At 37.6% G+C, this 21,251-nt stretch overlaps 2 protein-coding genes across 2 annotated transcripts; both read right to left on the bottom strand.

The window, feature by feature from the left end:
• rnf14 (ring finger protein 14) lies at nucleotides 1-6,802 on the bottom strand. The gene is made up of 9 exons (XM_044140847.1): nucleotides 6,698-6,802; nucleotides 5,959-6,117; nucleotides 5,745-5,875; nucleotides 5,399-5,588; nucleotides 3,965-4,344; nucleotides 3,653-3,881; nucleotides 3,205-3,377; nucleotides 2,959-3,089; nucleotides 1-1,213 (listed from the first exon to the last, which is right to left on the bottom strand). Exons 2-9 carry the CDS (start codon nucleotides 6,107-6,109, stop codon nucleotides 1,156-1,158), a joined length of 1,443 nt encoding a protein of 480 aa, XP_043996782.1. The 5' UTR covers nucleotides 6,110-6,117; nucleotides 6,698-6,802; the 3' UTR covers nucleotides 1-1,155.
• Nucleotides 6,803-7,785: 983 nt separating this feature from the next.
• On the bottom strand, nucleotides 7,786-20,567 carry hspa4a (heat shock protein 4a). The gene is made up of 19 exons (XM_044140689.1): nucleotides 20,260-20,567; nucleotides 18,154-18,211; nucleotides 17,886-18,026; nucleotides 16,812-16,934; nucleotides 15,926-16,025; nucleotides 15,526-15,659; nucleotides 15,069-15,313; nucleotides 14,569-14,645; nucleotides 14,131-14,282; nucleotides 13,030-13,136; nucleotides 12,736-12,869; nucleotides 12,444-12,625; nucleotides 11,938-12,021; nucleotides 10,350-10,505; nucleotides 10,014-10,139; nucleotides 9,775-9,882; nucleotides 9,100-9,219; nucleotides 8,821-8,982; nucleotides 7,786-8,726 (listed from the first exon to the last, which is right to left on the bottom strand). Exons 1-19 carry the CDS (start codon nucleotides 20,364-20,366, stop codon nucleotides 8,526-8,528), a joined length of 2,517 nt encoding a protein of 838 aa, XP_043996624.1. The 5' UTR covers nucleotides 20,367-20,567; the 3' UTR covers nucleotides 7,786-8,525.
• Nucleotides 20,568-21,251: the final 684 nt, after the last annotated feature.

The raw sequence follows: 21,251 nt of genomic DNA on the forward strand, positions 1-21,251 counted from the left end.
TGTTTATCGGAATATTTATTATTTTTTAGTGCATTGAACGTCATTCTGTGTTCTTACAAGAGAAATGAACAGAGTGTTGATGTGAACTTGGGACAAAATTCCATCATATGCTTTTTAAGGCTAAGCATCCAGATTTGTTTCTTCTAATCTGAATAACCAGCTTCAAACCGTCACACAAGATGCTTAAACTGTTGTATTGGGTTCCTTTTTGACAGAAATGTAAAGTAAACATTTGGTATGTCTTTCTAAGTGTTTGCTTCTTTTTTCTGTATAATTATTTGGCATTATTAAATAAAAAACACCACAGTAAATCTAATGTAGCCAACCACAAACTCTGCAGAAAGCGCCTGTTTTTTCATGCCCACAAACTATAGTCATAGTTCAAGCTACAAATCGAAGAAGTCAATGCGCTGAACTTTACTACACACTCAAACTGTTCATGATTTCATTGTGCTTTGAATTTGTCATTATAGAGAGAGAAATTTCTGTTTTGGAAACATACCTATTATGACAGAAATATTATTAATATCAATCTTGAATTTGAAAAGAAAGGTGCTGTGTTTTACTTTTGACATGTGGAGACAGGCTATAAGGATAGGCTCCTTCAATTTTTTAATTCAAACATTCAGTAGATTCTCCATATTTAGCTGGTTGCTATAAGGCCTATGACTTAAAGAAATAATTTGCTAATGAGACAAGACAGGACATAGTCTATTTGATTAATTATCTATATGACAGTACAAATTATTCCTTCCTTTGAAAATCTTTCACTGACTTGAGATTTAATAATTAAAATAGTTTCATAATCAGAACCCTTGTTAGACCATTAACCAATCACTAACCCATATAGCTTATTAGTGAAAGGTAAAGGCCAACAGAAAAGTAGCTAAACTTTTCTAAAATCCCTGCAGTTGTTTGCCATCTGTTCAGGAGGCCTATACTGTAATAATTTAAATACAATGACTGTGACTATAAACACTTTACATAGCTGATTGTCTTCCTGTCCTCTCTATAGCATGAATGTTCAAAACACTCAATGACTGTGTTAAAAGTATGTGGCTGTGGTGGCGTTTCAGTTCCAGCGTAGATGCATCCATGGCCATGTGATGAAGGATAAAGTGCATTTAGATGTACAACTGAGAGGCGGCGCTGGCATCAGTCCTCCTCATCGCTCCAGAATTCATCATCATCCACATCGACACCATGGAAGAGTCTGCAGAGGTCAAGGACAAAACAGTCAGACAGCTTAAGTACTGCACAAACACACTGGCCATCGATCTTGATAGAGCTTTAACATTTTCTTATGGTACAGTGAGCATCAAAAGGGTTATTTATGACAGGTTTTAGGCAGCTCCTCTGGTCAGACATGGTTGAACTTCATTTTCACAAGAACTGGACATGGAGAACACACAATAATGTTGCCATTGCAGTTTCCTAAAAATCTGCTTAAGAAACTGGTTTATTATTTAAAAAGTGGCTAGATTAAAAAAAAAAAAAGTTGAAAATTGAGGAATTTAATATAAAATATATCCATCCATCCATTTTCTTCTGCTTTATTTGGGGTCGGGTGGTGGGGGTAGCAGCTTCAGAAGGGAGCCCAGACTTCCCTCTCACCACGACAGACCAGTACAGCGCCCGCCTCGGATTTGGAGGCACTGATCCTCATCCCGGCCGCTTCACACTCGGCTGCGAACTGCTCCAGCGAGAGCCGCAGATCACAGCCTGATGAAGCCAGTAGGATCACATCATCCGCAAAAAGCAGAGATGTGATCGTAAGGCCACCAAAACGGATCCCCTCAACACCTTGGCTGCAACTAGAAATTCTGTCCATGAAAGTAATGGACAGAATCGGTGACAAAGGGCAGCCCTGGTGGAATCCAACTCTCACCAGAAACAAGCCCGACTTACTGCCGGCAATGAGGACCAGACTCTGACACCGGTCATACAGGGACCTGACAGCCCGTATCAAAGGGCTCGGTACCCCACACTCCCGGAGAACCCCCAACAGAGCTCCCTGAGGGACACGGTCGATCGCATTCTCCAAGTCCACAAAACACATGTAGACTGGTTGGGCGAAATCCCATGCACCCTCCAGGACCCTGCTGAGGGTGTAGAGCTGGTCCAGTGTTCCACGACCAGAACCAAAACCATACCACTCTTCCTGAATCCGAGGTATCTGACAGACCCTCTTCTTCTCTTCCCTGAATAGACCTTGCCAGGGAGGCTTAAGAGTGTGACTGCCCCCAATGTCCATGCAATATTGCAGAGTTGCATCAGCCAACACAACCCTACAACATCCAGAGCTTTAAGGAACTCCAGGCAAATCTCATCCACCCCCGGGGCCCTGCCACCGAGGAGCTTTTAACCACCTCGGCGACCTCGTCCCCAGTGACTGGAGAGTCCAACCCAGAGTCCCCAGGCTCTGCTTCCTCAATGGAAGGCATGTTGGTGGGATTGAGAAGGTCTATGAAGTATTCTGCCCAAAGGCCCACAAAGGCAGTGTAAGGGCAGTATAATTATAATTATATTATAAAATATAATTTAATGAAATATAGAATCTAGCATATAAAAGTAGTATATAGTGGTATAATTAAGGCTTAAATTTAGTTTTTTGATTTCTTTTAAACATTTTAGAACAATTAAAAGTTTGTCTTGTTTTCAAACATCACATAAGATTTAAGGAAATGTTTTTAAAAAGGGCTGCAGCATAATTACACTAAAATTGAGTTATTCCTCAGGAAACAAGATAAATATGTGAAAATGTACTTTTTGGTCAATGTTAAGGATTAGAAACTAATTATGATGATGTGGGTGTTTTTTCTTTAAAATACTCTAGGAACCTTTGTAGAGAGCAAGCTATTATGTTACTGTAACAAAAGCAGCATTTATTAGAGCCTTTTTAGCCATCCATACTGAAAGTGCCTTTAAATGTGGATAAACCCGATAAGAGAGTCTTACTGGTTAAAGCAGAGTGAGTGTGGGTTGTTGAAGTGGCTGTATGGGTTGACTTTGCTGAGGGCACCAAGGCACAGCCAACAGAAGTACTGCTTACAAGATGTGCACGTCATCTTATTACAGCCATCCACTTTCTGAAAGATACAAAGTGCCGCAATATTATGTGAACAGGCATAATTTGGATGGAACCATTTTTAAAGGTTCTGATGTCTTAAAGCATTGTAACCTCTAGGGGGAGATAAAGGCCACCTGTATATTGGTTCCACAGCGGGGGCAGCATTTGCAGTTCTCCTTGAGCCAGTCTCTGCTGAAGGATTCCTCCACCGCTTTCTGGACCACCCTCTTCCCGAAGCGTTGCTCCATGAACTTCTGGCCCTCAGGCGTGGCTGACAGGTACTCATCTCTTAGGTTACGCAGATCATCTGAGGAACAAAGCAGAAGCTAAGACAGTTAGAAAATACATTTTCTAACATTTTCTACAAAATTTTCTGATTTCCAGTGGGGGATTATTTTGCATTTGTGTACATTTTATTTCTGCTCTGGCACATCTTTTCAATGCAACTCATCTCAGTCTTTCCACAGCTCCAACCCAACTACTTGTCTCCCACTTGACTCTTATTTGTAATGTGCTACTTTTTCTTTTCTAACAAAGTTTCACTCCTGCCAACTATTTTTAAAAGGAGTTAACTGTGGTCACCTGCTGTTATTTTACAATGAGAGACGCCATGGTATCCCAGCTTGCACAGCGTGCAGAAAGCGTACTGACAAGCTGAGCAAATTCCCATGGTTGTGTCTGGCTCCACCATAACAGCTGTCCCACAGGAGTGACGGGGACAGTAGACGACGTCAGCCATGAGGTCCAAGCTTGACTGAAGGAGCAAACGGTCATATCGGGCAAATAACTCCTCGTCCACAAGCTGTTTCACCTGAATGAAAAAGTCATGTTGTGAGAGAACTGCTGATATGAACGAAAAACGTAGAGAAAACTCAGTTAATCTGCCGCTCTTACCTGTGACGGAGTGGCTAGAGAGGTACATTCGGGTTCAGGGCAGTTAAGGCACTGGACGTTGCCGTCCCGTATTTGAATCTGAAAGTACTCTGTCATGCACATCTTACAGTAAACATGTTGGCACCCCTTGAAGCAGAGACAGCTGGCACCCAGTTTGTCTGAAAAACAGATGCCACAGCAGAACACCTTTCCATCGAATGCCCTCTGCCGCTGCGCCTCGTCAAAGTCCAGAAGCTGAGGTAGGGGGTCCGAGTGGGGGTCCATCAGAACCACAGCGCGCGGGTCCAACTGAGAGGACGGTGAAAAGTGCTGGTCAGAGTTCTCTTTCTTCACATCTGTTTTCTTCTCCTCTGGTTTTTCAGACTGGCTCTGTGTCCCAGCTGAACAGAGAAAAAAAAATATGTTTTTCCAAATGCAATTAATTTTTAAAAAATCTTTAGCATAAACATACAGATGGCTGAGCAAGAATTTTTTAATTCAAAGAAGATAAAAACATGTTAACATCTGATATAAAGCCAAGTCACGAGTAAATCTAAGAGGATGCTTCTAATAAAGCTGAAGGTGTAATTTGCATTTGAAAAAAGTCACCAAGCCAAAATCTACAACAGACAGAGTCAATGTGTCAGAAATAGTAAAAGTAACTTAAACTGATTTATTTCATCAAGTCATCTTTTACACATTATGCATAATTTTCAAACAGGTTAAGGATCCAGAGCACAAAACTAACTTTATCTATCCCAAACCAGTTTGATGTGAGTTTACTGTCTGTGTTCAAGCTTCAATCATCTGACCCAAACTGGGAGCCTCAGGTGGTTGACACTTACACTGATAATACAAAGGACTCTCAATTTAAAAATAGCCACTCCAAAATGAAATTTATATTTTTAAAAATGAGCTGATTCTGTCACCTAAATGTCAACTGACAAAAATTCCTGGGTATAGTCCGGGAGCCTGCACCTTTTACAATCCAAAGAGCCATTTTTGTCCTCAGACCAGCTAAAAAAAAGTTGTTTAGAACCACAAATGTTTCATGGCCTTTTCAGAAAAGACAACTTATTACTGTAAATAATTGATGTAATTTTTGAAAGAAAAAAAAGCACCATTCTATTTATAACTTCAAGCTTCAAAACATAGAAAAACATTAAACTTTTCCAATAGAGAATGTATGCGTTTTATTCAATGAGTTTATGATTTGTGTGTTTCTAAAGCAAATTTTGTTAGCAAGACAAATTGATTAAAAAAGTATTACTAGCACTTTTGGGTCATTCGGTTGTGCTTATTGATAAATTTTAAAAAACGGCAAAAACTTGAATTTCTTATTATATTTTACTGAAGCTTGCTGTTAAAATTAGTTAGTTATTTATCATTTTTACCCAAAGTTATATTGCAGATATGCAGACTCCCGGGAGAATCTTGTTGACTGAAGCAAAATACCTTTTGCTTCAGGGTCTGTTTTCCTCCGTTCACCGCCGCCCTTAATGCTGATCCTGTTGAGTTCAAGAGGAGACTGGATGCTCAGAAAGTTCAGCGTCTCCTCTTTCAGGAATTGGATCCACATGAAAAGGACCTCAAAGCCCTGATTTTCTTCCCACAACTCATCCAAGCGCTGGCACAGAGAACTCAGCTGAAATGATCAAATATTTCACATCATAAACTGTATTTGTAGATTTGAATAAAACTACAAGTCATATTTCTGGAATATGGGAGGAAGCCAAAGTACCCAGAGAAAACTTGTTTTTGTCATATAAAGAAATATAAGAGTTGGCATGATGAGTCCTACCTGAGCTTTGGTCATCCATTTGGAGCTGAGAGAAAAAACCGGTGGAGATGTAGACGGATAGTCTGCAGGAAGCTCGAAATTGAGCACCAAGGGAGGTAAAAAACAGACATTATATTCAGCTGTCTTCTCTCCTGTAACAGAGAAGGGGGGTAATTAGCATTTCTTGTTGTTATATGAATAAACTGAACACTCACACCTTTTCTAACGGATGTACCTTTCACCAGCAGCTTGAAACCGGGAGGGAGCTCCAGACACAGCTGTATCTCTCCACCCTGAGCAGACTCTGCGCGGCGGAACTCCTCTTCATCATAGATACTTGCTAAAGCAAGCAGTTCATTCTCCTGGGCTTCCTTATCCTCAGACATTTACATACCTACAACAACAACAGTACACGATTGACAGCATTATGAGATGCAGTGGCAGTAGCAGCGCCTGTCATAACATAAACACTGTCAAAATGAACTGTACCTAATCTTCTCGTGAATCTGACAATAAACTGTTAATTTACCAACTGGCTTAAACTGTTAAGCATTGTGTCTTAAACTGCAAACCAAAAAGAAAGTGAACAATATAAGAAAATTTAATAAACTACTACAGGCAACACGACTTTTCATATAACTTAGCTTTAGCAAAGCTACGTTGTTATACAAAAGTTGGAGGATGTATTTATAACCCCTTAATATGTGTGCTAATAATGCAACACCGGCAAACATAAAGTGTTTTAGAAACTCTGATGACATTATTCAAGCTGTCGATTAGTTTCCGACTTAGCTAACAAACTTGAGGTAGTCACTGCATGAGGCTAGCAAGCCCTGTTAGTTAACTGCGGCTTTGTTACTGCAGCTAAGTAGCAAAGCTAGGCCCTGTGTCATAACCATTATTATCCAGATCAAAAATATTACAAATTCTTTCACTGAAAAGTACACTGCAATTAAAACGAAGACATTAACTACCTTATATGTCCCAAGTGCAAGTGACTTCTGCCCCCTTTGACTATCATGACGAGTCACTGTAGGTTCTTACAGCGCCACCTCCAGGAGTATGGAGATCTCAGCTAGCTCAATAATGGCTGGACCTGTTCCTTATCAGTCCGCCGGCAAGCAATCCGGCTGACCGGCCAGGATGATGAGCAGCGAAGAACGATTCCACCGAACTCCTTTTTTTCATAATGTATGTATTTTTTAAGGGGGATCAATATAATATAATAAATTTAACTTAGTCAAAAATATATCTACTTAAATTTACTTTGTGCATTTATAATTTTGATAAACTGTTATGGCCTACGATCAATTATAAAGCTTTTCCAAACAGACAAATATTCAGACACACTTCCTTTCTTACTGGGTGCACGTTTATATATATATATATATATATATATATATATATATATATATATATATATATATATATATATACATCGTGTACAACTTTTAATTTCTTTATAGTTTAGAATGTTTGTCATTGTAAGTTTACAGCCATTTGCAATTTTGTCCTTCCTTGTTTGCTCGTTAAGTTAGACAGTTGACATATTTGTTACAACTGTCACTATGTTGTGACAACATGGTATGAAACAGAAAATCTGTGAAAAGACAGAGATCCTCTGCTAACAGGAATGAACAGTTCAGTCAGAAACAACCAATCACACCCAGGAGGCAAGACTTAGCACTGTCAGTTTTGATCATGTAAGCCTGCCCACAGCCTCCAGATTGTTCTCTACTACATGTCATGAATACTCAGGTTAGTTAATATGGCCATCAATCACAGCGGATAAACGTATTCCCTTGAAAAGAATGTAAAAATTATTTTTTTTGTAAGTTACATATCCCAAATTTAGTATTTTGTTTAGAATCTTTAATCCCTGTCATTGCAATGCCTCGTACTATTTTGTTGTGCTTTTCTGCTACATTATCATGTTTAGGTGGACAAGATACAAGACAAGACAGGACAAATTGTTAGCGATATTTCATCCAATCTTCTTGTGCAGGATTGGAAAGGGGCTTCATTTACCAGTTTTCTTGAACAGTAATAATTACATCCCAGCTCAGTTTTTGTTTTAAGGTTTATTTTTGCATTTTTCAGTGATGTGGCAACAACAGCAGCACCCAAAAAGGAGATTTGTTGCACCAGCAATCTCACTGTCAAGTAGAAAAAAAAAAATAAAACAACAAGGCTACCGAGAACAAACGGATCATTTGCTTTTGAATGAGAAAAGCAGAACAGTGAAATACTGCATGACAGTAACTCTTGGTATCTAAATTCAACTTACAGTACAAGAGAAGAAATTTTTTTTGAACTAAATACATCATAACCCAGGAGTTACAAGTGTTTGTGGTGAAAACCCCGAAAACAAAACCCCACCCCACAAGATGACATTTACAACTTTAAACTATTGATGTCCCCTTCACCAACGCATTAGATACCTTATTTAAACAATATTTTACAATTTCAACTTTGCTGACATTCTTAGCTTAAAGGTCTTCAGGAAAAGCTAAACAATCATCAAAGCAGCACGAACTAAGCTAGCAACCCACACCTGCTACTTCCCCGCCCTCAGGAAGTCATTTCAATATTATTATTATGCAATATTTCTATATTCAAAGAATCCAAGAAAGCACATGCCGTGAAGGCAGTCTGATGAATAGCACTGATAAAGGACGATGTTGTCTGCGTCTCCAAAAGAGGCTACCATGTCATTAAGAATTAACTCCGAAAAAAAGGGCTGAACAAGGTGAGAAGCAGTATAAATTGATGGGAAACTCAAAAGTTGGCAGCGGCAAAAGTTTAGTCAATGTCCATTTCAGGGAGCTTGTTTTCTGCAGTTTGCTGCTGTGTGGCTGTTGGTTTTGTTTTATCTGGGTTTCCAGACTGGCTTTCTGGTTCAGCCTGTCCATTGACTGGACCGTTCTCCGTTTTCTCCTCCTTAGGAGGCTCCACTTTGGGCTTGGGTTTATTTATCACTGGATTACAGGATGAGTAAAGCTCCTAGGGGATGAACAGATCAAAGTAAGCAAGTGGATCTTAGGTCTAATTTTCTATGGAAACATATAAAAACATTTGTGTAGCTGTCTCCAAGTACCTTTGTCTTGGCCTTGATTTCTCCTACTTTGACCACTGGGTCCATTGAGAGGTTCTGGCTGTTCTGCTGGTTCATTTTGGTATTCATCCAGACCATGGCCTCATTGACCTGCTTATCCACCCGAGTCACCTCCAGCTCATCCAGGTGGTCATACAGCTCATCCTGTAAAATACAGAAACAATTAACAGCCGTTTACAGTATTTCAACAAAACTTCCAGATACATTTGTTTATTGCATTTATTAAGAGCAATTCTATTTTTAACGTACAGATATTATTACCTTTGCCTTGTAAGATTCAACAATCTTCATGTACATCTGTATCTGTCTACCAAGCTCCTCAAATGCTTTTGGTCTCTCTTCAGCTTCCAGGTATCTATCGTAAATGGGCTGACCGATTTTCTGTAAAAAAAAAAATAAAAAGGCAGATCAAAAAGTATTCCCCCTCTCCAATTCAATTTTGTACTCTTCTAAGTTTCGATTCTTTCAACTTCTTCATGTATGATGGGTCGCTTGCTATAAGACATTTCATTGTGACCATAACAGGTGAAGTCAAACAGGCAGGTGGGAAATTTTGTAAACATTTTGCCATCCAATGCATTCATTTTATGTAATTTTATTTAGTTTATTTATATGATGCAGAATTGCTCCAAATGTTATTGCAACATATTTTATGAACAGGTCTGATTGATATGCCGTAATGTAGAATCTGCTTCATTTCTCATAACTTTAATGCAAATAAGCATTAAACATTCAGAAGAACATCCACAAGTAATTCTGGTAGCAAAGAAGGTTTATTGTTAGTATAAACTGCAGAATGAGGGACAAAGAGTGTTTCATCTAAACCAGCTAGTAAGGAAAAGTGATTGTTACAGTCACTAGTGCCCTTTACCCAGAGGAGAGACTTCATTCAGTACCTTTTTAAATTTGAACTTTTTAAGCTTTTCAAAAGCTCACCTTCAGTTCTGCTAGTTTGTCAATGTAAACTTGTTTCTGTTGGTCCTCTCCATCTTCATACAACCAGGTTTCCGTGTCTTCCAGTTTTAATGAGAACGCATCACGATCCTAAAATTTCACAACAAAAACCAGAAAAACATGAGCGCACGACAGAATACTACATTTATACACAGATGTCAAAAATAAACATACAGTTGAGAGGGTAATTGAGTCCAATGATGAATCTCGTTTGTACTTACAGCTTCATTCACAAACTTCTCCAGTGACCCGTGGAGTTTGTCCCTCATTTCATACACATATTCTTCAACGTTGTTTTTTGCATCATTTCTCTCCTTCTCAAGCTTGTCCTGCATGATCATCTTCCCCTACACAAGGCACAGCAAAGGTCTGATCACTTTACTTAAAAACAGTTAAGCACCACATCAGATAACATAGAGCTCTACTGTAATTCATAGCCATCAAGTGACCATGGGTTTTAAATCTTAATCAAATACAGTAACAGAAAACACATCTGAGACTTTTTTTTTTTTTATGTGTGCATGCCGAACATTCCTGGTGATTTTTTAGGACATTACCTCATTCTCCATAAATGTATTAAGTTCTTCAACAGGCAGCTGCCTCTGCAGTTTGCCCTCTATGGGCAGATCCACAGACTTTGTTTTTACTTTGGCTTTCTTGGCTTGAGGTGGCTGGTCGTTCTTCTTCTCCTCCTTGACATTCTCCGGTGACGTCTGGAAAAATAAAAACTGTTAAATATATTTAGAAAATCTAATTCTTAATGTTTAAACAATCACATAAAAACTGAAGTGAGTAACCTCATCATTATTAAAGTTATGTGGAAACTTAAAAGCTTGTTTCCACACTTTCCACATCACTTCGTAAAAGGTCAAAGTGTAACCTGTAGTTTAAACGATCCCAAAACCTTCATAACATCACATTTCTGTTGCATTAACCTGATTTTTGTCCTTTTCCAAGTGAATGCATCAATCGTATGTAGAAATTAAAATCATCAATTCACCTTTATTTTAAAGCTTATAAAACTAACGTAAAAAAACATATCTTTGAGAGGAACAACTTGAGTCGTACAACTTGAGGAAACGGTTTCCAGAACAAATGGATCAGCTGTCATTTTATGAAACAATGTGATACTTGAACATTTTAACTGTAAAGAAATAATAAAAATATTAAAAGTAAAGTGGCAAAGGGAACACATTTCAAAATTGTAAGTCCTAAATCTGCAGTTTTATTTTTTTAAGTTTTTCCATAAACCCCATGCTAACCATCAAGTACAAAATTGTAGCTAGAGAATTAGAAAAGAATAAATAAATAAAGCTGATGCACCTCCTCCACTAGGTACCTAGTGCTGGGCGATATGGATGGAAAGTTTCAAACAAACAAAGACTTTTAGATTTTGTGTCATTCAGGATTAGGCTCTGGAAGTGTGATGAAATAAAAACAGGGCATTTCATTAGCTTCATGTAATATTGTGATTGTGTTCCCACTTGACTTGTATACTAGTGTCATTTTGAACACTGTAATATTCTATTTACAATAAGTTTCTAAGGATGTGTGTGACCCGTCACTGACAGACAGAACTGAAGCAGCCAATATAGTTTCTCTTTTACTTTACATGTCATCATAAAGGATAAAAACACTTGGAATGATCAACATTTAGCAAATGTTGATCATGAACACTGGTGCTGCAGCGGACATAAAACTACAGACTTTACAACAGCAACAGGGATCGAGAGTTTAGTTTGGTGAGAGGCTTCGATGCAGATTATTTAGAAATGCCTTGAATGGGTCCTGACATTTAGGATCAGATCATTTATTTTTGTTTATTACGAGTTTCTAAATTTTTTAAAAACTAGAACTGATGTGTTTCATATACTCTAGCAACATAGGAGCATTGATTTAGTACTGTACAAGCGTGTTTTTAGTTTATTATTGATATCTTGGCAAAGAGATATTTTTCCTTTATATAAAAGGATTTGATCAAATGCACACTTGAATTTGTCCTTCTTTTTTGTCTTTTGTAATTTGCATTCCTTACAAAGACATTAGGAGCAACTCCACTTACAGAGGACCAATCTGTAAGTGTGATTCTGCTTCATATGCAACAGAGCAGCATGAATACTGTCCTATCGCCCAGCACAAGGTTACCTCCATTTCTTCTGCCTCTGATTTCTTGTCTTCGTTGTCTCCAGCTTGGGGTTTCTGATCTTCATGGTCCACTTGCATTTTGTTCTATTGCATGGTAGTAAAAGAAAGCATATACAGAAAATGTATTAAGACAACACCTTGTAGATGATTTTTCAGAACATCTCAACAAATTAATTTGTTTCAGATTTACTAATTTAGAGCAGTTCATGCAGGTTTTTGCTTCTTTTCAAGTTTTAAATTTGTCAGCAAAGGTTGCTTTTCCACAGATAAAAAAGAGAAATATTCTAAATCACCTTTCTTTTTAATTCACAAAAATTTTTTAGAGGGAGTAAGAACTGAAGTGGAAATGAAAGACAACAAACACATTTTAGTATCTCAAAATTACTTAATTTGTAACCTTAGTTTTGACCATCTCTTTCCAAAAAAGCAAAAAGCTTCTCTTTCTCCCTTGCTATCTTTTGCCTGACTGCTGTGTTTTGTTTCTTGTATCCAACGCAGATACATACCTCCTCTTCCTTCACCGTTTGGTCCGTCTCCATCGGCTCCTCTCCTTCCGCATCTTTTATGACTTCTACCAGAGCCGCGCTCGAGACACTGAACACACCGTGAACATTGACGCGCACTTTCACTTTCACCTTGGAGCTCTCTCCTGATGCACGAGGAACCACATTCTGGATCAGAAACTGACCTGAAAGACAGATGGATGATGTCACAATGCCCAAGTATGGTAAAAAACAAAACAAAAAAACTCAAAATAACAATCACATGAAAGTTGGTCTAATGGGCATCCTGTATTACCTATTGTTGCGTTAGGGTAGTTTAACTCCTTCAGATTATTGTAATAGGCTTCCAGCATGAAGGGCTCTTTCCGGTAAAAAGTCAGCACTTTGGAGAAGGGAGCTGCATGGTTCTTTGGAAAAACCTCACAGTCACTAGAAAAAACGTAGAGAGATACAAGTGAGATGCAAGTATTCGCTTAGCAATTAAAGTTTGGATGAAGTGTATGCATCTTCATCCAAACTTAAGCTTAACTACTAGCAGAAGCTTATCTCAGGACACTGTATTATCTTATGACCAGGAATGTTTTCTTACCTCAGTCCGTCCTCTGCAGCTGAATTCCACTTTAGGGAAATGGAGTACGGGACAACATCTGTGATGGAGAACTCTCTGACTTTGAAAGCAGGTGACAAAATGGCACACTGAAAAAAAAAAAACCCAATAAGAAATCAATAGTTACTAATTAATATCAATAACCTTGAATTTGGGTCTTTATTTGTTTGTATTCCTTTTTTTGTGCTCATCACCTTTACTTAACTTCTGGTTTATGTATAATGCTTTTATTTTGAAGTGACCACTTCCAGTTTGTATGTTAATGAACTGCAACTTAACAACAAAAGACACAAGACAGTTGTTTATACAATGTATCTTGTTATTAAGTATCCACTTAGAGGCATAAGCTTTGTTTATTTTGTAAATAAGTATGTTTTCAATATTGAGTTACTGAATCTGTGCATATTTTTTATTGTATACTAAGTCTGGAGTTGTCTTTAGATCACAGGCAGTATTTTAAGATGTAAAATGTTATTTTTAAGATGTGAATGTTAACGGTTGTAAGAGTGTGGTCTTTTAGCTGACACAGTTTTTTCTGTGGACATATTTCCAGCTCTTACAGTAAAACTCAGGGTGTTCCTTCTAAACCTGAATGTTCATCAGTAAAACCGGAACCTTCAAGCGGGAGGGTAGGGTATGCTACAACTAAAATAGGCTTCAGTGCATAAGACACTCATTGTAAATAGCAAACTGAAATAATAAATGGACTGAACTTGTATAGCGCTTTTCCAGTCGTTTTGACCACTCAAAGCGCTTTACACTAGAGTCACTTTCCCACATTCGCTCTCACAAACACACACACATTTATACACTGATACGCAGATCGGTAGGCAATTTGGGGTTAAGTGCCTTGCCCAGAGGCACATCGACATGTGGCAGGAGGAAGCTGGAATCGAACCTACAACCTTCCGATCGCAAGACGACTACTCTATCATACAGCCACAGACTTTATTCACACCAAATCCTTTTACTTCTGACTATTAAAGAATAATAAAGCATAAAATTCCCCTGAACCAACTGCCAGTTAATCTGCTGTGTGTGAAACTAACTAAACTGTGGAGAACTTAAATGTCTGAGCCGTACCTGCAGAGCACAGCCCCGGGCCACCGCCTCATCTGCATTGAGGGTGGTGCTCAGCTCTTTGCCGAAGAATTTGCAAATCCGCTCCTTGATAGATGGAATTCTGGTAGCTCCGCCCACAATCTCCACGGCGTAGATGTCTTCCTTTTTCAGCTCTGGAAGCAGAGCGAGACGATCAATTAATCCCGACTTGTTAGGGTTACAAAGTCACAACTTCCCTATCAAATGCAGTCGGATTTAAAACAGCCACAAGTGATGCGCTTCGCTTTGTGTAAACTGTTCATGATTCAGTCAGGTGAGGCAGGAGCAATAAGAGATTAATATATAAGAGGAAATTACAAGAAGAATCCTTCGCCTCAAACTACACGCTCATAATGACTTTATGTGTTTACACATGATGGTGAGGATAGACCAGTAGTGATTAAAGTCATATGTACTCACTGATCTGTTCCATGACGCTACGCAGGGGACCCTCAACTTTGGCCAGCAGCCCAGCACACATTTCTTCAAACTGACCTCTGTGAACATGGTCATAAATTATTAATAGATATAGCTTAGCAACACAAACATACGCACTCTAAAAAAAGGAAAAAAGGCACAGCACTGGCAGACTAATGCAAGTCTTTAAAAGTACAGATTTTTTAAAATATATTTTGTAATGTTAGACCTGCAGACTTCATTGTATTTCATTTGTAGGGCATAAAAAATACCTGAACAATAACAATAAGCTGACTTTTGAAAGCATTTTTTAGGTTTACCAGTCTAGTAGTGGTTAAATATAAATGCCGTAAAATTTTGATGATTTTTATTCACACAAAACGTTAAAAATTGTGAATCATTTTCTGGGTTAATTTATCACAAATAAATAAATAAATCACACTAAAGTTTATTGACAAATCTTTGGACAGGTTTTATTAATTATGTATAAACATAAATCTCACCTGTTCAGTTTACTGGAAACATCAATGTCGTTCATGAAGCATTCAATGTTGAGAGGCAGGTCAGAGGAGTTGGCACTCATCAGCTTCTTCAGCTTCTCACACTCCTGGTAAAGACGCACTAAAGCTCGAGGTTTGGACCTGACATCCAGTTTATATTTCTTCGCAAACTCTTCGCAGAAGTAATTCACCAGGATGTCGTCAAAGTCCTTCCCACCGAGGTCAGAATCAAAAGCTGTAGCCAGAATCTTACAGAAAGAAAAAAATGTAAATATTGAAAGTAATCCACAGTAAAATAACTAGTAGTTTATTTTCTTCTAATTTACTTAATTTGTCTGTCTTATCAAGGTGTGAAGTTATACTGAGTTAGTGGTACAAAAGCTGAAGCAGCAGTACATGGTAGCACAACTACTAACATTAGTATCTATACAAAACTACTCAAAAGTTCTTATTAACTTACCTTGAGCTTTCCTTTGTTAAAGGCACAAACGGATACCTGGTAACCAGAGTGGCCCAGATCCACAAACACCACTATCCTGGGTTTCTCCTCCGGAGCTGGAAGATCCTGCTTATAGATTCCATAGGCCAGAGACACTGGAACAGAACAAACAAATGGAATAAATATGCTGGGAAAAAACAAACAAAAAAAACCCAACAAAAAACAAAAAACAAAAAAAACACTGGAATTTTATGAGGTTGTTAAAGACCCTTTTCTGAGCAGAAAAGGTAAAATAGGTTTGACTGACACCCTGCTTCTGCTGAAAAAAATTTGTCTTGCATCAAATTTCACAGATATTGTCTCATGTTGCAGTATCTGCAGCTAAAATGGAGTGTCAAACAGTTTCAGATGCCATGTGTACCTGCTGTGTTCTCATTCATTAATCGCAGACAGTTGAGGCCTGCAATCTGAGCTGCATCCATGACAGACCTCCTCTCCGCATCAGTGTAATAGCTTGGTACCTGAGATGAGGAACAGAAAATATTTAGTTTACACATATATTCACATCAAGAAATGTGAAAATGATGCATGGACGTTTATAAATTAAAAAAAAAAAACAAAAAAAAACTTTTATTCATCTTTGGATACTAGGATCAAAAGATAATCCCAGTACCATCTGGGATCAGCTCAAATAGAAACTGCTTTTCTCAAAAAGGTGTCCGGATATTGTCACTACTTTAGCAAGTTGGGATGCCAAAACAAAACGTCCCAATGTGGAAAGGTTCAAGAGCTAAATTTAGAGACAGGCCACAGCACGAGTAACATGTTCTCTATCACCAGGGCCTGATGTCACCTATAAATTTAGCTTTGGTACAAGTCACAGCCCCTCTGTGCTAGATCTATAACATTACATAACGGTTGCTATTTGTGCTCTCTCATGCTGAGCTCAACACACACTTCCCACTCTTTACCGACTGGGTGCAAGAGAGGAAATGCAGCTTTCAGACAGACATCTGGTGAGGAGGCTAACGCTCTAATGTCACATGAACAGGTGACAATCCACATATACACCAGAGACTTTTTATATACATGTATACATGCATAGATGAACCCAAATCACATGTCATTGCAAAAGACATGATGGCAACAGCCATAAATGATAAGTTCAGGTTTAATAAGCAATTTAAAGCGCTGAAGGAAAAAAAAAAAAAAAAAAAAGATGTCACGTTAGAACTCATTAACAAATCATCAAAACAAGACTGCAATACAGAATCCTAAAATCTCCTGAAATTCAGAGATCTTGATACCGAGATGACGCAGTCGACAACTGGCTTCTTCAGTGCACTTTCAGCCGTCTCCTTCAGCTTGGTTAGCAGCATCCCGGTTATCTGCTCCACGCTGAATACTCTCTCTTCCTCCATGTACAGCACCTGCAACAGGATATTCTCAATGAATTACCCTTTTCTAAACAGAAAACTGGGCTGCACAGTGGCACAGTTGGTAGAGCTGTTGCCTTGCAGCAAGAAGGTCCTGGGTTCGATTCCCGGCCCGGGATCTTTCTGCATGGAGTTTGCATGTTCTCCCTGTGCATGCATGGGTTCTCTCCGGGTTCCTCCCACAGTCCAAATACATGACTGTCAGATTAATTGGTCTCTCTAAATTCTCCCTAGGTGTGAGTATGTGTGTGTGAATGGTTGTGTGTCCTGTATGTCTCTGTGTTGCCCTGCGACAGACTGGAGACCTGTCCAGGGTGAACCCGCCTCTCGCCCGGGACGTAGCTGGAGAGGAACCAGCAACCCTCCCGACCCCATTAGGGACAAGGGTGAACATAAAATGGATGGATGGATAAACAGAAAAGTCAGCAAACTTACACATGAGGTGTAAAATTTGTTCATATTCTTTTTTTTCTTCTTTTTTTTTTATAAAAATTGGATTTTAAGGCAAAAATAGGGCCATGCAATTTTTAGGGTGGCGTCCTGCTGGACTAGCTGGCATTATCATTTATGAACTCACAGCAAGGTGTATAATTCAACAATTATTAAAACTGTTAAGTAAAACAGAATCAGAACAAATACTTTATCTAACAATAAAATGTCAATGTATTTTACAGAAAAACCCATCATACTTTGAATAAATTCATAATTGGAACAGACTATATGTAAAACATATTTAATGGACAATTGTTATGCCTGCATTTCAATAAATCAAACATTGACCAATGACAAGAAAGGACACTTTACAAAAAGAAATCCCAGAGGAAAAAATAAAAACATAAACAGCTTTCTGGGTTGTTAAATATTGGCATACACCACAAATAAAATCCAACATCACTTGACCTCTAGCCCTCAGTATCAGAACAACAAAATAGGGGCTAGCCTCACCTTTATACCGGTGGCTCCTGAAGGCATCTGTGCCAAGTCGTACACCAGGTTGGACTTGGCTGCCTGAACAACTGGGTCCGAGAACGCCCTGCCATGGAAACGCTTGAAGCCTTGCACTGTGTTCTTACAGTTGGTCACCACCTGGTGATTATGATAATTGAGCAGGAAAATAAAGTTTGAAAATGTTCACTCTTTAAAATACAGTTTTGGATTTTTGGGCAAAAGATTAAAAATATAATGCATTTAATTTGGAAGAATCGATATATACCTGGCTTTTTGCAGCTGCTCCAATTGATCGATTTCTTGGACCAAATGATACAAATGACCTGTGGGAAAATGAATAAAATGTAAATTTGATTATTATAATCAAGCAATTGGAGGTTATCAAAGTAGAAATTCAGTTTGTAACTACAAGCAAAACAAAGGTAAAGTTTGTTGCCAGAGGTTACTACACAATATCCTGAAACGCGAGTGGGTTGAGCTTAGGCTCAATCCACACGCAAACACAACTACAACAATCATTTTCATAGTGTAATAACACCAAACTTTCCTTTAGTTTAAGCCTACTTTCATTCTTTTTAGGGTACATTTACAGCCATTTTTCATATCTAGTACTACCTGCCAAGTTTTAAAAAGTGGCACTAAGAAATGACATAGTATACAAATAGGTTTTGGAATAAACATGTTTATATTCACAACATGTTATCAAAAGAGAGAAAACTTTTGGTTTTAGGCACATGTGCCATGTGTTTCACAAAGACACTTAATGGTTTATCAAGATTTTAAACCACAACAGTAAAAAAATTGTAACTTAAATGTTAAATCATACCAATCATATAGTCTAAGGTTTCTTTTTAATTGTACTGAGGAAGCAGTGCTTAAAGCAGTTAAAGCAGTGCTGCCTTAACTCCACCTTCTCTGCTCACAGCCATTCAACTGGATGAAATGAGGCTGTTGCTGCTTATTTGGAACTATTTCCAGGCCCAAAAGAATCACTTAGTTGTGAAGTAAAAAGCTAAAGGACTCCTCACTCTTAATCAGGTACTGTATTTTAAAGGCTATGTTTGGCAAGACTAATAAATCAATTAATATCATGTCTGTATATTTGTGTTACTCAATAAAGACAAAATCAGCTAAATGTACATTTTTAACAAGATGCGATCTAAATTCCCAAATAATAGAAAATAAGAGCATTATTAAAACTGTAATAATGTGTCATTTAATTTTAATGTAACTATGAACTATTTATTAATCAAGATTATATATATATATATATATATATATATATATATATATATATATATATATATATATATATATATATATATATATATATATATATATATTGTTTCTCCTGTTTCAAATAAATGCATTGAATTGCATCAAATACAGCTTTTGTATTGTTTTTAGTTTACAAGTAATAAATATTTTTACTCTACGTGTAAGAATCTCGAGTAAAAGAATACATGTTTTTTATATTCAAGAATAATACAGCGGTTATCGTCAGCCTTTTGACTTCGCCCCCAAAATCAAATTCACCAATTATGACTTTTATGATTTAAGATCTTTATGCATTATTAATTATGAGTCACATATAGCTTTTTTGGCAACAAATACACAAATTCAAGCAAAGCAACCTCTTTAATATCTCAAAACATACAAAGGAATTGTAATAATTATTAAGACGACAAAAATAACCAGAAGCATTACAACACGAGCCGTTTATACGGTTTGTGTTTTTAAACTGTTTAAACGGTCTAAAAAGTAAACTCATGGAGAAAATACTTAAGAAAAGTTAACGAATGTGCAATAATTATCTAGTTCATTTTTAATCACTACATTTTCGGTGGACATGATAATTGCTAGAATATTCCACCAAAAGCTCGACTGATGTCGTCATCGAACGAAACCTTTCACGCAAGACGCACGTTTTGTCACACGGGACACACCGGAGTTTAGGCCTTCAATGCATGTAAGATAATTAGAACGACAGAAGGAAGCACCGCCTGCGCGGGGTCATCAGGCAACTAAAACACGTTTTCCAACAGTCAGTACCGTTAATAAAACTGAGGTGTTTAGCTGTCTAGGTTACAATTGTAGCTCCGGTGGTAAATGTTTTTAATATAATGTTTACCATATAAAATCAAAACAGCCCTTTTTGCAGCTAAGACTCAAGTGCACAAATAAATATATCTTAGAGAAACACACAGTGAAATGAAGTTTGATTGATCACACACGAACGTGTATGAAAGTTCGGCATATGGGTTTAAAAATCCGACTTCATTATGAAGACAACACACAGAAAATGATAAGACATCCAACAAGGTTACTATTTCAGAATTTTAACATATTAAATGTGATGTTTAATACTTACGGCGTACATCTGTCGCTGTAGTCGTTAGCAACTGTCTCAATTCCTCCAGCTCGGGCTACAGCTACATAGCAGCTCTGAAAACCCAAGTCAAATCCCACCACTGACATCTTCTACAATATGCTGGTCTCTTGGCTGTAAGGTTGTCTGCAGCGGAACTTAAAGTAAAGTTAATGTTTATTTAAACCTTAAAGAGTACAAAAATCCTAATAGAGTTGCTGTGTTGCTCTCTGTTAAAAAGAGATAGTACTCTTCTTAATCCACGCCGCTGTTACCGGTGTCCCTGATCTGCACTGGCAGCCCTTAGCAGCAAGGTGGTTTAACAAGCTTCTCGCGCTCTCGTCGGTAATTCTCGCGAGATGTACGTTATCCAGACGTCTCTGGATTTTTCTATAACCATGTGAGGTGAGAGAAGTTTCTCTAACTCCTAGCATTTTTGAGATAGATCCTGAGACTTTTGCGCAGTTTTTACATAATTTCTGAATGTAGCATATGCCTTAAATTACAACAACAAAATTACGAGATGTGAAAAAATATTATTTATTATTTTATATTTAGTGTAAATTATTTTTTCTTATACAATCAAGTATCACCAGGCAATTTCTAAAACAAACAGGCATAATTTGTAATTCAATTCTTGTTAGAATTTGAACTCAAAATTGTAATCAGAAATCAATTGATTTCATTCCACAACAATTCAAACATAAGATCCACTTATATAATACGGAAACAGTCGGTAAGGTTGTTTTCATTCTTGTTACAATATTAAGTGTTAGTCTATGTGGGCCGATGATCTAAAAAGTTGAAATTATTGAAATAAGCTTTACAATGGATAGAAGAAATAAGACCTTTAAAACAATTATTTGTTCAGCGTTTAGTTAAGCTCTAGCCAGTGTAACATATAGTCATTCAAATAAAAACTAGATATTTTATTAGAAATACAACAATCATTATTATTTAGGTTACAAATGGTGTGATAAGTTCCAACACATATT

Source organism: Gambusia affinis, linkage group LG15, assembly GCF_019740435.1.
Source record: "Gambusia affinis linkage group LG15, SWU_Gaff_1.0, whole genome shotgun sequence".
Classification (NCBI taxonomy): domain Eukaryota; kingdom Metazoa; phylum Chordata; class Actinopteri; order Cyprinodontiformes; family Poeciliidae; genus Gambusia; species Gambusia affinis.